Source organism: Chrysemys picta, chromosome 1 (assembly GCF_011386835.1).
Source record: "Chrysemys picta bellii isolate R12L10 chromosome 1, ASM1138683v2, whole genome shotgun sequence".
In the NCBI taxonomy this organism is placed as follows: domain Eukaryota; kingdom Metazoa; phylum Chordata; order Testudines; family Emydidae; genus Chrysemys; species Chrysemys picta.
This window is the reverse complement of record NC_088791.1, coordinates 358701077-358717647: the sequence shown is the minus strand read 5'-3', so window position 1 is coordinate 358717647 and position 16571 is coordinate 358701077. Positions and strand designations below refer to the sequence as shown.

The 16571-nt window shown below is 56.8% G+C and overlaps 2 protein-coding genes across 8 annotated transcripts in view; one reads left to right on the top strand and one right to left on the bottom strand.

Moving 5' to 3' along the window:
- The window catches only part of LCMT2 (leucine carboxyl methyltransferase 2), a 517091-nt gene that overhangs the window by 122063 nt on the left and 378457 nt on the right, over positions 1–16571 (bottom strand). The window lies entirely within an intron of this gene.
- DCHS1 (dachsous cadherin-related 1) overlaps positions 1–16571 on the top strand; it is a 125529-nt gene that overhangs the window by 5174 nt on the left and 103784 nt on the right. For 5 of the 7 annotated variants that reach the window (XM_065596708.1, XM_065596698.1, XM_065596719.1 and 2 more), the window contains one exon: positions 2943–4771. In XM_065596708.1, the coding sequence (XP_065452780.1) occupies positions 3020–4771 (1752 nt within the window). In that variant the 5' untranslated portion in view covers positions 2943–3019. Of the gene's footprint in view, positions 1–2414; positions 2609–2942; positions 4772–9076; positions 10063–16571 lie in introns of those variants that run through there. The other 2 variants (XM_065596730.1, XM_065596754.1) reach the window with 2 other exon arrangements.

Below are 16571 nucleotides of genomic sequence, written 5' to 3'. Positions count from 1 at the left end.
CTCCTCAGGATATGGGTCTGCCCGCGCCTTGAACAGCCTGCTCCCAACCTTTACCAAGGACAAGCAGGGAGATCCAGCAGCCAAGCCTCCTGGTGGGGGAAGGGGGAACAGGCCTGAACCTCCCAGTCCCCAACCCTACCAGGGCAAACATGACGAGTCTGCACACGCTCCACACACAGCAGCTGTCCTCAATACCCCTCAGCTTCATTCCTTCCCCAGTCACCCTCCAAATTCACCCAGCGTCTTCCTAGCTTTGTTGCCCTCCTGGCGCTAATGGGATTTGCTCTCCTGTGCAAACCCAGCCCTTTCAGCAGGGTAGTTCATGGCACACATGGATAACGAGTTTATCCATGTCCCCTTTGGGAAATATGGAGTTTAGTTTAGGTTAAGTATCAGAGGGGTAGCCGTGTTAGTCTGGATCTGTAAAAAGCAACAGAGAGTCCTGTGGCACCTTTAAGACTAACAGATGTATTGGAGCATAAGCTTTCGTGGGTGAATGCCCACTTTGTCGGATGCATGTCAGCTTATGCTCCAATACATCTGTTAGTCTTAAAGGTGCCACAGAACTCTCTGTAGTTTAGGTTAGTTTACCTACTTCTGTTTATATCACAACAGCATTGAGCCTTGGTCCCTCTGTCACTCTCCAGCTCCCGCTCTCTCCTTTGACTTCCATGGGACAGACCCCCTGCTCCCCACCTGCCTAGCCTCAGCCAAGGGCCTAAACCCGATATGCCCCCCTCCCATTGTCCTTAGCCGGACTCAGCATGGCCCCAGCAAGCCAAGGTTGGGTCATTAGAGACTTATTGCAGGCCAAAGGCCTAGCCTGTCTCAACTGCCAGAAACTGTTGTCCCATCCACACACACAGCCCACTGAACCACCCCCAATCTGAGTAAGTATCATTATCACCGCTTTAGCAGAGGGAAGTGAAGTGATTTTTCAAGGCCATTCAGTGACTCAGTGGCATAAGTCCAACTTGAAGCCAGTGCCAGGATATGAGTAAGTCCCACTGACTTCGTGTATCCTGTTGGGAGATGATCGAGCCCCAGGAGCTGGGACCTTAGAGCAGTGGTTACTAAACCATGGTCCATAGAGAAGCATGGGGTCCTGAGGCACCAGCTGCTCCTCTATGTGTCCAGATGTTAATCTGCTTTTAAAGAAACTACATGTATAGGAAATGTTCATCTAAGATCACTTTCCATGTTAGCAATTGTTGCAGCTTACAGGGAAGATCTTTGTATTAACACAGTTCCACTTCTGGAGCTGGGAATAGAACCCAGGAGTCCTGACTCTCTCTGCCCCTGGAAAGGCTTAATACTGCTATGGGGTGCTTCAGCCAGTCCAGTCACATCCATCTCCCCAATCACACACTATAGTAGGGTGCTTTATCTCCAGCTGGAAGCCAGCAGCTGCCATCTCCATCCCTGAACGCAGGGAAGTTCCTGCCGCCCCATGTCTGACATGAGCAGCTCCTGAGTGTGGTTATGGGACCAACAGCAAATGCTTTCAAGAGAGTCCAAGTATGAGCTAATGCTGACGCCATCCCTGCAGACCACTAAGCCCTGCTTTACCGGGGGCTAAGAGCAGCACTGGGGCTTGTGCGCCTTGATGAGCTTCCTGACTGCTAAGTCGTTCTGCCTGCTTCTGGGGAGCGTGAGCAATGCCCAGGGGGCCAGGCAGCCTTCAGGCTGTAGGTGTTAGCAGCATCACATCCACTCCTCCCCTGCCCATCCCTCTCCCACTGTTGCAGTGAGCTGAAGCTACAGTAGGGGGAGTGAAGGGGATGGAGCAAAGGAGCCAGAGAGCCAAGAAGCAGGGAGAAGGAGACAAAGGAGGAGTGCAAGCGGCAGAGGGTGTGTGGGACAGGGAGAAAATGCATGGAAAGCCAGAGCAGCTGTGGGGATCACAGACGGCTGCCACATTCCCACTGTGCTGTAACCATCCTGGCACGGTGTCCACTCAGGGGCATCCCAAATCTGTGCCAGGCTAAAATGATGGGCCACTTCTGCTCCAGAGGGAACAGGTTTTAAGCTGGGCAATCTCTAAATGGTAGATGTCTGCTGGGTGGTAGAGCCCTGCTGATTTATTGGCCACTGGGGCATGAGCCTCCATCCAGCTCTGCTGCACACTGGCACCTTCCAGTTGATACCAGGTTTGAATCCCCCATTTTTCACACCTAACCCCTTTTTTCCCCCAGGGGAGTGCCCTGAGAGGGCCTGTCAACATCTCTCCCAGGCTGATACCATGTGCTCCCCAGGTCATTGGCATGTGAGAGCCGAGGGACCAAACCTGGTAATGATGACATTGCTTAGTGCCCTGGCAAGCTGCAGTCCTGGGCACCAGCCCCTCTGGAACCCTTACAGAGCCTAGGATAGACCCAGCCTCACAGAGCTGACCCATTTATATTCATTTACAGAGGGGGAAATTGAGACACAGACAAGGGAAAAGCCTGCTCTAGGTCAGGGTCAGCGCTTGGAATAGAACCCAGGAGTCCGGACCAGCATTCAGCGTCTTAGTGACCCTGCTGCAGAGCCACTTGCCTGTTGCCGTCAGGAATTGTGGGGCCATGAGGGATGGCTCTCGGGAAGAGCACAGTCTGCAATGGGAATGGTCAGTTATAGTGTACAGTACAAGCCTGAACTTCTTGTTAGCTCTATAGCCTGCCTGGAGATGGACATGCAGCCCCAGAGGGAGCCCCAGGCCTTCTCCTCAGGCACCAGCAAATGCTTCTGCTCCTCTGTGTTGCCCTGGTTTTACTCTTTCTCCTCTGAGTCTAATTTTACCCAACGACCTCTTTGTCTCATAGTCTCCCCGCTAGAGGGAAAGGAATCAGAGCAAGAAGGCTGGGGTTACCTGTCAGGGCTCCCCTCCCCCTTATGCTTTTCCTGTCCTTTGCTTGCTGCTCCCCTCCTGACCAGCCTCCTCTGATCTGCATTCCTTGCAGGATTAAGGAGCACACGCTGAAAAGGAGACCGAGCCAACCTTCACCCCCGTCCCCAAGGCCTCGGGGAGTTGTTAGCGATGGGGTGCCTGAAAAGGTCAACCCAGCTGCTGCTGCAGCTGCTGCTACTTGGGGGCCTGAGGCCAGGGCAGGGCTCTACTGTGCTGGGCACCCTGGATTTACAGATAGATGAGGAGCAGCCAGCTGGCACCATCATCGGGGACATCAGTGCTGGACTGCCCCCCAGCACCACTGCCTACATGTACTTCATCTCCGCGCAGGAGGGCAGTGGTGTCACCACGGACCTGGAGATAGATGAGAACACAGGCATCATCAAAACAGCCCGTGTGTTGGACCGAGAGAGCCGGGACCGCTACAGCTTCATTGCTGTCACCCCTGAGGGCATCACAGTGGAGGTGAATGTCCAGGTGAATGACATCAATGACCATGCACCAGTATTCCCCAAGCACCACCACACCTTTCAAATCCCAGAGCACACCCACATTGGCAGCAGGTTCCCCCTGGACCCAGCCTTCGATGCTGACAGTGGCCTGCTGAACACCCAGGGTTATGTGCTCAAAGGGGAGAATGTGGGCCAAGCCTTCCGCCTGGAGACACGCAGGGGCCCCAATGGGGTCCTGTACTTGGACCTGGTGGTCAGCAACGTCCTGGATCGGGAGAACTGCTCATCGTACTCCCTGCTGCTGGAGGCCTATGATGGTGGCTCCCCTCCCCGGAGCACTCAGATGACTTTGGATGTGGCCATACAGGACATCAATGACAATGCACCTGCCTTCAACCAGAGCCGCTACCATACCCTCATCTCCGAGAACCTGAAGCCAGGCAGCAGCATCCTGCAGGTCTTTGCCTCCGATGCAGATGAGGGTGACAACGGGGCTGTAGTGTATGAGATCAACCGTCGGCAGAGTGACCCTGATCAGTACTTCACCATCGACTCCAGGACGGGTGTCATCAAGCTCAACAAGGGGCTGGACTATGAGATGAGGAAGGTGCATGAGCTGGTGGTGCAGGCACGGGACAAGGCCATGCACCCAGAGGTCACCACAGCCTTTGTCACCATCCACGTGCGCGACTACAATGACAACCAGCCCACCATGACCATCATCTTCCTGAGCGAGGATGGCTCACCACAGATCTCCGAGGGTGCCCAGCCTGGCCAGTATGTGGCACGCATCTCTGTCTCGGACCCCGACTATGGTGAGTACTCCAATGTCAATGTCTCCCTGGAGGGGGGAGACGGCAAATTTGCCCTCACCACCAAGGACAATATCATCTACTTGATCTGTGTGGACCAGCTACTGGATCGGGAGGAGAGAGACTCCTATGACCTGCGGGTGACGGCCACTGACTCAGGGACCCCTCCGCTGCGGGCAGAGTCGGCCTTTGTGCTGCAGGTGATGGATGTCAATGACAACCCACCACTCTTTGACCAGCAGGAATACAAGCAGAGCATCCCCGAGGTGGTGTACCCAGGCAGCTTTGTCCTGCAGGTGACAGCCCGTGACAAGGACCAAGGTCCCAATGGGGAGGTACGGTACAGCATCCTACACAGCCAGGACACCCACTCCACCTGGTTCACCATCGACCCAGCCACAGGCATCATCACCACCGCTGCCTCCCTGGATTATGAGAAGGACCCCCAGCCCCAGCTGACAGTACTGGCCATGGACAGAGGGACACCTGTCCTCTCCTCCACGGCCGTGGTGCATGTGGCCCTACAGGACGTCAACGATAATGAGCCTGTGTTCAGGAGCAACTTCTACAATGTATCCCTGAAGGAGAACACACCCGCTGGGACCTGCTTCCTACAGGTGGGGGGACAGCCGGACAGATGGGGGACACCTTGGGGTGCAGGGTGGGGGGTGGCCAGGCATGGGAAGAGGCGTGGGGTGGAGAGCGGGAGGTGGCCAGGCAGGGGGAAGGGCCCAAGGTTCAGAGCAGTTGGATAGTCAGGCAGGAAAAGTGATCAAGGCCAGTGGTGGGGGATATTATATGTGGGCAGAGGGAGGAGCGTGGAGGGCAGAGGAAATGGGAGACAATGGGAGAGGAATCAGGGCCTGGGGTGGATGAGTGGGGGGAGCTGATCTGGAAGGGGAAGGAGTCAGGGACTAGTAGGTGTATGGGTCAGAGTGGAGTCTCTCCCCCCTCCACCCCGCCCCTTGTGTGGGGTTAGGCAGCAGGGCCTGGAGTGGAGTAATATTTTCGTATTACAATGGCATTTAGAGCCTGTGACTGAGATCAGGGCCCCCCTGGTGCAGGACTGAGATTTGATTTCTATGAAAGTGTGTGATTTAGTGGCTTTGAGATACATGGAGCTTCTTCAATCTGTCAAAGTTGGTCAGTTCAGAGCTGGGAAAGGAACCCAGGAATCCAGACTCTCAGTCCCCTGCCCTCATCACTCAACAGTGGATCCTCCCTAATAATAACCTAGGAGCCAGCATCAATGCTCAGTACTGTCCAAATCCCGCACAAACCCCTGGGATGCTGCCAGAGACAGCGCATGCTGGGGACGGGACTCTGCTGCTTTGTGTGCCCGTAGCCAGCTGGGAGAGAAATGAGAGGTCCGGGGTGAAGGGTGGATGAGATCTGCAGGTGCAGTCTGGGATGAGAAATGCAGGGGGGCTGCTCCGGGGTCAGGAGCAGAGATGGGCGGAGGGAAGGGATTTGCTCCATAACATGGCAAGTCCATGGAGGGGGAAATATCTGAGAAACCAGTGTGGGGGGTGACTGTCTGACGTGAGCAAGGGATAAGGGGTGGCGCTGCGGGGAAGTTGAGTTATTGGGGGCAGGAGGTGACTGAGGCAGTGAGGTGAAGGTGAGCAGAGGTGGGTGAGGGGTGACTGAGGTGGTGGGGGGAAGGTGAGCATAGGGGGGTGAGGGGTGACTCTGAGGCAGTGGGGGGAAGGTGAGCAGAGGGGATGCGGGGTGACTTTGAGGCAATGGGGGGAAGGTGAGCAGAGGGGCTTGAGGGGTGGCTCTGAGGCAGTGGGGGGAAGGTGAGCGGAGGGGGGGAGGGCTGACAGAGGTGGGGGGAAAGGTGAGCGGTGGGGGTGAGGGGTGGCTCTGAGGCAGTGGGGGGGAAGGTGAGCGGAGGGGGGTGAGGGGTGGCTCTGAGGCAGTGGGGGGAAGGTGAGCGGCGGGGGGTGAGGGGTGGCTCTGAGGCAGTGGGGGGAAGGTGAGCGGAGGGGGGTGAGGGGTGGCTCTGAGGCAGTGGGGGGAAGGTGAGCGGCGGGGGGTGAGGGGTGGCTCTGAGGTAGTGGGGGGAAGGTGAGCGGCAGGGGGTGAGGGGTGGCTCTGAGGCAGTGGGGGGAAGGTGAGCGGTGGGGTTTAAGGATGGCTGTGAGACAGTGGGGGGAAGGTGAGCGGCGGGGGGTGAGGGGTGGCTCTGAGGCAGTGGGGGGAAGGTGAGCGGCGGGGGGTGAGGGGTGACTGAGGTGGTGGGGGGAAGGTGAGCATAGGGGGGTGAGGGGTGACTCTGAGGCAGTGGGGGGAAGGTGAGCAGAGGGGATGCGGGGTGACTCTGAGGCAATGGGGGGAAGGTGAGCAGAGGGGCTTGAGGGGTGGCTCTGAGGCAGTGGGGGAAGGTGAGCGGAGGGGGGGAGGGCTGACAGAGGTGGGGGGAAAGGTGAGCGGTGGGGGTGAGGGGTGGCTCTGAGGCAGTGGGGGGGAAGGTGAGCGGAGGGGGGTGAGGCGTGACTGAGGTGGTGGGGAAAGGTGGGGGTGAGGGGTGGCTCTGAGGCAGTGGGGAGAAGGTGAGCGGTAGGGGGTGAGGGGTGGCTCTGAGGTAGTGGGGGAAGGTGAGTGGAGGGGGGTGAGGGGTGACAAAGGCAGTGGGGGGAAGGTGAGCGGCAGGGGGTGAGGGGTGACTCTGAGGCAGTGTGGGGGAAGGTGAGCGGTGGGGTTTAAGGATGGCTCTGAGACAATGGGGGGAAGGTGAGCGGCGGGGGGTGAGGGGTGGCTCTGAGGCAGTGGGGGAAGGTGAGCGGCGGGGGTGAGGGGTGGCTCTGAGGCAGTGGGGGGAAGGTGAGCGGAGGGGGGTGAGGGGTGGCTCTGAGGCAGTGGGGGGAAGGTGAGCGGCGGGGGGTGAGGGGTGGCTCTGAGGTAGTGGGGGAAGGTGAGCGGCAGGGGGTGAGGGGTGGCTCTGAGGCAGTGGGGGGAAGGTGAGCGGTGGGGTTTAAGGATGGCTCTGAGACAGTGGGGGGAAGGTGAGCGGCGGGGGGTGAGGGGTGGCTCTGAGGCAGTGGGGGGAAGGTGAGCGGTGGGGGGTGAGGGGTGGCTCTGAGGCAGTGGGGGGAAGGTGAGCGGCGGGGGGTGAGGGGTGGCTCTGAGGCAGTGGGGGGGAAGGTGAGCGGCGGGGGGTGAGGGGTGGCTCTGAGGTAATGGGGGGAAGGTGAGCGGCGGGGGGTGAGGGGTGGCTCTGAGGCAGTGGGGGGAAGGTGAGCGGAGGGGGGTGAGGGGTGGCTCTGAGGCAGTGGGGGGAAGGTGAGCGGCGGGGGGTGAGGGGTGGCTCTGAGGTGGTGGGGAAGGTGAGCGGAGGGGGGTGAGGGGTGGCTCTGAGGCAGTGGGGGGAAGGTGAGCGGTGGGGGGTGAGGGGTGGCTCTGAGGCAGTGGGGGGAAGGTGAGCGGAGGGGGGTGAGGGGTGGCTCTGAGGCAGTGGGGAAGGTGAGCGGTGGGGGGTGAGGGGTGGCTCTGAGGCAGTGGGGGAAGGTGAGCGGCGGGGGGTGAGGGGTGGCTCTGAGGCAGTGGGGGAAGGTGAGCGGCGGGGGTGAGGGGTGGCTCTGAGGTGGTGGGGGAAGGTGAGCGGTGGGGTTGAGGGGTGGCTCTGAGGTAGTGGGGGGAAGGTGAGCGGAGGGAGTTGAAAGGTGGCTCTGAGGCAGTGGGGGGAAGGTGAGCGGAGGGGGGTGAGGGGTGGCTCTGAGGTAGTGGGGGGAAGGTGAGCGGAGGGAGTTGAAAGGTGGCTCTGAGGCAGTGGGGGGAAGGTGAGCGGAGGGGGGTGAGGGGTGACAAAGGCAGTGGGGGGAAGGTGAGCGGCAGGGGGTGAGGGGTGGCTCTGAGGCAGTGGGGGGAAGGTGAGCGGAGGGGGGTGAGGGGTGGCTCTGAGGCAGTGGGGAAGGTGAGCGGTGGGGGGTGAGGGGTGGCTCTGAGGCAGTGGGGGAAGGTGAGCGGCGGGGGGTGAGGGGTGGCTCTGAGGCAGTGGGGGAAGGTGAGCGGCGGGGGGTGAGGGGTGGCTCTGAGGTGGTGGGGGAAGGTGAGCGGTGGGGGTTGAGGGGTGGCTCTGAGGTAGTGGGGGAAGGTGAGCGGAGGGAGTTGAAAGGTGGCTCTGAGGCAGTGGGGGGAAGGTGAGCGGAGGGGGGTGAGGGGTGGCTCTGAGGTAGTGGGGGGAAGGTGAGCGGAGGGAGTTGAAAGGTGGCTCTGAGGCAGTGGGGGGAAGGTGAGCGGAGGGTGGTGAGGGGTGACAAAGGCAGTGGGGGGAAGGTGAGCGGCAGGGGGTGAGGGGTGGCTCTTAGGCAGTGGGGGGAAGGTGAGCGGAGGGGGGTGAGGCGTGACCGAGGCAGTGGGGGGAAAGGTGCGGGTGAGGGGTAGCTCTGAGGTGGTGGGGGGCAAGGTGAGTGGGGGGGTGGCTCAAAGCGGTGGGGGGGAAGGTGAGCAGAAGGGGGTGAGGGGTGACTGAGGCTGTGGGGGGGAAGGTGAGCAGAAGGGGGTGGGGGTGGCTCTGAGGCAGTGGGGGGAAGGTGAGCGGTGGGGGGTGAGGGGTGGCTCTGAGGCAGTGGGGGGAAGGTGAGCGGAGGGGGTTGAAGGGTAGCTCTGAGGCAGTGGGGGGAAGGTGAGCGGAGGGGGGCAGGGGTGACAGAGGCGGTGGGGGGAAAGCTGGGGGTGAGGGGTGGCTCTGAGGCAGTGAGGGGGAAGGTGAGCGGAGGGGGGTGAGGGGTGGGTCTGAGGCAGTGGGGGGAAAGGTGAGCGGTGGCGGGCCGGGGTAGCTCTGAGGCGGTGGGTGGGAAGGTGAGCGGTGGGGGGGGGGTGGCTCTGAGGCGGGGGGGGTAGGTGGAGGGTGAGGGGGTGGCTCTGAGGCAGTGGGGGGAGGTGAGCGGTGGCAGGCCGGGGTAGCTCTGAGGCAGTGGAGGGAAGGTGAGTAGAGGGAGTGAGGAGTGTGTGAAGGGTGAGCAGTGGGTCTGACTCTGCGATGCTGTAGTAGGGTGACCCATGGGGGCTGGTGTGGCCCACAGCAGTCACCCCTCCCTGGCCCATGCCCCTGTAGGGAGGCCTCTCTCAGCACTTTTATGTTTGGTTCACGAGTTGTGAGGGGAAAGGCAGTCGGGTTCTGGAAATGCAATTGCGGGAGAAGGGACTGAAAGAGTTCTGTGCCTGTCGGGAGCAGCAGGGGAAACGGGGGAAGGGAGCAGAAGAGTCCCTGCCTCAGAGTGAAGGAGGAGGGGGAGTCTGGGTTGTTGGTGCGGGGCCTGGGAAGCAGGAACATTGCCTCTGAAGGCCCCTCTTGTCTCTGGCTGAACTTCCACAGACTCCGCACCTGCCCTGGAGGGAGGGCAGCTGTGGCTGTTAGTGGCTGGAGCAGGCCCTGGGCAGAGGCCTCTACTCCCTGTGTAGTGGGGGTTGCAGCTGGAGGCCCTTCTCGCTCTGAATCATGCAAGCGGAGGGAGCTGTCCAAGCAGGCCAAACTGGCTGAGGGTTTGGCTGGATTTCGGGCCTTTGGCTCAGTCCTCATGTTTCGTTTGGAAACAGCACGTCTGGGCCGAGTGCAGGTAACTCCCACGTGGCCACAGCACAAAGCAAACAGCTCACACATCTGCTGCTGCTTCCTCTGAGCCGGGAAACGTGAGAGGATGGGAAAGGAGCCTGGCAGGCAACTAGGCTCGGCACTGAGCCCAGCAAGGGGGAGCCAGGCCTGAGGAACCGAGCAGAGCCCAGGGGCACAAATCCATAGCTTTAGTGCCTCATGATCCAGTTGGACCTCCTGCAGAGTCCAGGCCAGAGAATCCCACTAAGTAACTCCTGTGTCCAGCCCGAACGTCTGGCTGAGCTTTCAGAAAGACACCCTGTCTCCATTTACAGACTCTGAATGACGGAGAATCCTCCGCATCCCTGGGTAAGTTGTTGCAGTGGTTCATTCCCTGCACTGTTAAAAATCTGCATCTTATTTCCAGTCTGAATTTATCTAGCTACAGCTCCCAGCCGTTGGATCTCATTGTGCCTTTGTCTGTGAGATAAAGAGCCATGTTCTCTCAGAAATCTCCTCGCCATGTAGATACTTCTAGACCGTGACTGAGTCATCTTATTTTTATTTATTATTTGTATTGCTGTAGTGCCAGGGAGCCCCAGTGAAAACACAGAGCCAAAAGATACCCCCGCCCCAAAGAGCTCACAATCAAAGTATAGGACAAAAGACAAACTGATGGGAGAACAAGGAAACAATGAGACAGTTTTGGCCAACATGACTGGTTTCAGCACACCAGCTCGGCCTTCACCTTCTGATGGATAATCCAAATAGATTGTTTCCTAAGTCTCTTGCTATACATCAGGGGTTCCAGGCCTCAAACCATTCCAATAACGGTCTCACCAATGCTGTGTACGGAGGTAACACCACCTCCCTACTCCTAGTGGGTCGTCCCCTGCTCAGACACCCAAGGATCCTGCTGGGAACTCATGTTCAGGTGGTTTTCACCATGATCACTAAGTCATTTTTAATATCGCTGCTTTCCAAAAATACAGTCTCCCTCCTTGTAACTGACCTATGTTCCACCTTGCATTTGGCAATATTAAAACACGTTTTGTTCAAATGAGCTGAATTTGCCAAGTGATAAGCTATCCAGCAGTGATTTCATATTTTCTACCAAATCATTGATAAAAGAAATTGAATAGCATTGGGTGAGAACAGATCCGTACTGTTATTTTTTGTGATTTGTTTGCTAGTTTTTAATCTGTCAGTGGACTGAATTAATATTTGGATCAGAAGATCACATGATAGTGAAATGCCTTGCAGAAGTCTAAGTCTGATGTGTCAATACAGTTACCTTTATCAACCAAACTTGTGATTTCATCAAAAAATGACATTAAATATCTGAGCCCTGGAAAGACGAAACCAGACCAAGGGATTATGGCAAATAACTGAACTGCAGCAAGGGCATCTGAGCCCAGCAGAGTCTGGGGGAGTGTATCTGAGACCCACTGAGGAGGAACTGAGTCTGAGAAGCTCAGGGAGTTGTCCAGGCCCCGGAGGGGCACAACGCAGACAGTTTGCACAGCCACTCAGTCACTCTTAACCACTGCAGTTCCCTCTTGGCTGAGGACATGTGAGCAGTGGTGAGTAGAGGCATTACCCACCCCCATTGCTGCGCAATGGGGTGGTGGTGTCCCGACAGCCATGCCTGCCTTAGCAGCTCACAGTCAGACCCAGAGCTCCTTAGGTTCTATAGGTCTATATACAGAGACTGTTCATTGGAGAGAGTGATGGGGGGTGGTAAATAATGGTGCATGGACTGTTCCATTGAAGATAGTGATGGGGTGGATTCTATTCCATTCTATTCTATTCTGTGTAGGTTTTGATACTGCACTCATGACGTAGTATTTGAGTGCCTTCCAGTAGTGCATTAAGCAACATGACTACACATCTGTCATGTGTTGTTTGTTCTCTCATCCTCTCTCCAGCTGGAGAAGTGTGTGCAGTGAAGTGTCTTGTTTAGGTACGTTTTTTAAATTATTTTTTAAAATAAATATAGATGTTGCTATGTGTTTGTATTAGAGAAGGTAGGATCAAAGACATGCTCTGCACTTGGAGAGGAAAATGGTGAGATTTGTGATGGTTCTTAGTTCCTGGGTGAGTTCATTCCTCAGTCTCACGCTGCCCCTGGAGAAGTTTCTGTCTCCTGCACAGGTTAGCTTCACTCTTATTGTTGAGAGTTCCATTGTGCTGGAGGAGCAAACAGTCAACTACTTTCTTCATCCCAGAACTTTAGATGGTCTTTTAGGTATCCTGGGCCCAGGCCATAGAGCACTTTGAAGATAAGAACCAAGACCTTGAACTTGATTCAAAATGCTAAGAGAAGCCAATGTAGAAAGCGGGGACAGGTGTGATGTTTCTTACCGTAGCCTGTGTTGTTGAAGAGACATTCTGCAGCTTTCTGTACTAGCTGGAGTTTCCTAAGTGCTGAAGGTTTCATGCTGAGGTATATCATATCGTTGTAGTCCAGCTGAGAGGTGATGAAGGCATGAATAACTGAGTCCAGGTCTTTGGCTGTCAGGATCAGATGGTGTCTCCTAGCCAACCAGAGACTGGAAGCATTACTCACGACCATTGCGATGTGAGAGCTCAGCGAGGAATCCAAGAGTACTCCTAGACACTGACTGAATTAGCCAGTTGTGGATATGAACTTTCAATCAAAGGAGACTGCATCATGGCTGCAAATGCCTCAAAATACTTTCCTTTTCCCACCAGTATCACCTTTGTCATGCTTGGGTTCAGTTTCAGCCACTTGTCTTTAATTCACGAGTTGATCTCATCAAAGCTCTGGGTCACGTTGGTGGTAGTGGTGTGGTAGTATGCGGTGAAGGATGGGTAAAGCTATGTGTCATCTGCATATTGTTGGTGCTTGAGTCCCTGTCATCTGACCATTTAGTGGTTGCATGTCGATGTTGAAAAAGATAAGAGAGAAAATATCAATTGGTCCTTGTGGAGCCCTGCAGGTGAGAGGTCTAGTGGTGGAGGTGCAGTCTCCCATCACAACTCTTTGGGTGCATCCCCCCAGGCTGGACTCAAACCATTTTAGTGCATTCCCTTGGATGTCTCTCACCTCAGGTGAGACAGCAGTATCTCCTGGTTGATAGTGCTGAATTCTGCAGGGGGGCTGTTAGCTGGTGGGTCCAGGGCAGGGCAGATCCGGGCATTTTGAGAAGGCTTCCTGAATGTGTGTGATAGTTCTTTGTGGCGCTTGGTGCTCAGCTCTGAGGCAGACTCTGGGCACCAAAAATTGATGATGCGGTTTACCACCCTAGATTGCTCCTTGGGGCTGGATTTGGCAGTTTCAATGGAGGCTGATAGACAGGTTCTCTTGGCCTGTAATACAGCCTCAGCATAGACTTTGAGGAATTTATGTTTGATCCTTTGTTGGCTGATGACCTTTGTTTTCTGCCTGTTGCTGCACCGCTCTCTCCATCCAGTGCAGGATGTCAGAAAACCAAGGAGATCTGTGTGAGCAATGGGGAGCAAGGGGCTGTTTGGGGACCAGCTTGTCAGCAGTCAAGGCCAATGTAGAATAGTAATGATTCACCAGGTGCTTGACTCCTTGTGTTGTGAGTGCGTGCTGTTGTCCTTTAGCAAGCTTTGGAAATGGTTGAAATCCATGACTCTTTGTGGTTGAATATGGATCATTGGTCTTTTTTGTTGCTGGAAGGTCTATGGCCACTGCCTTAATGAGGTGATTGTCAGTCCAAGACAGCGGCCAGGTTCTAATGTCCTCTGTCTTGATATAGGTCCAAATCAGGTACAGGCTATGACCAGATGTGTAGGGTGGACCAGATATGACCTGTGAAAGTGCTAGGGAGGCACGTGAGGAGATGAGTTTTTTGGGTTTTGCATCTAATAATAATAATAATAGTGCACGGACTATTCCCTGGAGAGTGTGTGTGGGGGGGATAATAATGGTACACAAACTGTTCAGTTGGAGAGAGCAATGGGGCAAGTGGGAGAAAATTATGGTGCACAAAGTTTTCCATGGGAGAAGGGGTTTGGAAGTGATCCCGTTTTCAGAGCTCTGTGCTGCAGACTTCCCCTGAGGGACCTAGTGGGGCGATTCCTGGGAATGGATGGGGAGATGTGGAAGAGGGAAAGAAGAGTGTGGTGATTAGAGGAGAGGCAGGTGGTGGGAGGGAGATGTGCTGGGAAAAAGGGAAGTAGGTGGAGGGATGTATGGGGGCCAGGAGGGTCCATGGTGGGAGGGGAAGGAGCTGTGGTGGTACATGGGGGAGGAGAGTTGTGAGGGAGGTGAGTGTTGCTGTTACAGCCAGAAGAGCCACGTTTGTTCCAAATTCCTGTGAAAGTTATTTCCTCCCCTTGCCAGCAACCTCCTCCTGGGCTTGGCACGGCAGCCAGCGCCATGATTAATTCAAGTAGCATTTCCCCTGGAGCTGCAGCAGCTTTTCCACTGCAGCGGAGAGGCCCCAGCCCCCTCACACGCTCCTCTTCCCTCCCCATACTATGCTCCCTCCTCTCCCACCCCAATCCCCTGCCTTCTCACATGCTCCCCGCCCCATCCCTAGCCCCCTCACACGCTCCTCTTCCTCCCCACACCACCTCCACCCCATCCCCAACTCTCTCACACCTCCCCTCCTGTCCTGTTCATACATTCCCCTCCTCCTCACACACTCCTCACCCCTCATATGTTCCCCATCCCAACCCCTTTGACAAGCTCCTCAGACACTCCCCTCTCCATGTCCCTTACACTCTCCTCCCCTCATAAATTACCCTCCCCCACCCCCTTACATGTTCTCCTCCTGTCTCCCTCATACAGTCCCCCACATACATTCCCCCATCCCAACCCCCATTTCCCTCCCACACTTCCATATGGTTCCTTCCCATGTCCAACCCCCAGCCCTATCACACACTTCCCCCTCCAAATTCTCCCACCCCAGCCCCCAGACACACTCCCCTTCCCCTCAGACACTCCCCTCCCCAACCCTCACTGCCCTCCTGCCCTATCCTCCTCACACACTTCCTTCCCCTAACCTAGCCCAGCCCCCTGCCCCCATGTTTTCCCACCGCTCCTCTCCCATGCTCCCCCAACACTCCCCTCACACATCCTAACCTCCAGCTCCCTCACACACTCCCCGCCATCTCTCACCCCAGTCTTCAGCCCCCTCACATGCTCCTATACTTTCCTCCTCTACCCCCTGATATGACCTCTCCTACGTTCCTCCTCATATACTCCCCTCCCCCACCCCAACCCCTGCTGCCCTCCCCATCCCTTTGTACACTCCCCTAACCCCATGAAGTGTGTGACTGCTTCCCCCTTGCTGGACCTGCCCCCTTCATTTCACCAGAGCGCTCTCGCCAAGACCTCTCATGGCCTTTTCCTCTCTAGGTCCTCTCATGCTTCCTGCACCACCCCCTCTTGACTCCCCTGTTACCTCTCTGTCCCCCTTGGTGGGTCCTCCCCCTCTTTTCTGCCAGGGGGTCCCATGGGACTCAACACTCATCCCCCCACAGTGACTCCCATCTCTGTTCTGATGTGTCAGATCCTGCTGCTAATGTCTCCTGGGCATCTCATCCTCACCTCTGCATGGCAAAAGCCCAGCCCCAATCCCCTGAACAATTCTCAGTCATTCTCAGCAACACTACCCGCTCCCACCCTCTCCATCATTCAGGCAGATAACCTAGACATCCTCTTTGAGTCCTCATCGTCTGGCCTCATGCATTCCTCACCACTTCCAGCCCAATCACTGTGCTCCTCCTCTCCAGCCCCATAACACTGCAGTGCTCCAGCCCCATACAGCATCCCCACTGCTGTCCCCTCCCAACTCCCTCTTCAACTCCCTGCTGCTCTGCCTGTGGTGCCAGCCTGAGCCACGCATGTCAGCTCCGCACTCGGTGGTCTCCAGGGCTCCCCCACATTACCCATATTCATGGGATTTCCACACCCGCCAGGCCCACTTGGCAGACATTCACCAGGCCCCAACCCCTGCCTGCCCATGAGAGACCACAGCTTCTCAGTGCCCATCCTGAGTGGTGTCGCTCGCCTCCACATTCATTCCACATTTGTGTCCCTCCTGAAGCTCCACCCTTTCTGTGGCATCCATAAAGAACTTGCTTCCACTCCTCCCTGTTGTCTGTCTGGAGCTCCTGGGGCAGGGTCCATCCCCTCTTCACTTCTGGGAAAATGCTGAGCTTTCCAGTGCCCCATGGAGCTTGCAGTGCCAGACATTCTGCCCCTTAGCACTGTACCTGCCATCAGTTTCTTGGCCCTTCAGGCACTTTGCAACTCACTTGGCACTGGCTCAGCTCAGCTGCCAGGGTACTGCACTCCTGTCTCTGTATCGCCTGAGCTGTGTCTTCCTGGATCGAGCCCCTAGATGTCCCAAGCTGCCCACCATTCCTTGCCCCTCCCTATGAAAAGGGGTAATGCTCCATGGACCCATCTGCCTGCTGGCTCTGGATTAGCTGTGCCTGGGGGCCTAGGACCTGACAGGGTTGCCAGTTGGAAGTCCCTGTGTGTGCCCTGCTGCTGCCTGGGGCTGTGAGGAGCTGTGAGTCTGTGTAGTGGCTGTGCAGATGGCCATGCTCTGTGCTGCCTTGGGACCTAACCCCTCACCCCAGCCGCATGTGCAGGATGCTCCTGGGGCTGCTCCCTGACCCTTCTCCCTCCCCCAAGGCTCAAGCACACTACAGCCCACTGTAGTAGCCGGGAGCTAGAAACAATCCGCTCCTGAAATAGAAGCAGTGGCCACTCCCAGGCTGCATTTAGCTGGTCAGCAGCTGTGCCAGGGCTGGGGCGGGCAGAGTGCCTGGCATGCAATCAGGCAGAAGGAGCCGTGCGTGGGATCGCTGACCACACTGGCGCCAGCCTCCCCGCCTCTCCCACCAAGAGCCGTCACTCGGAGGGGCGG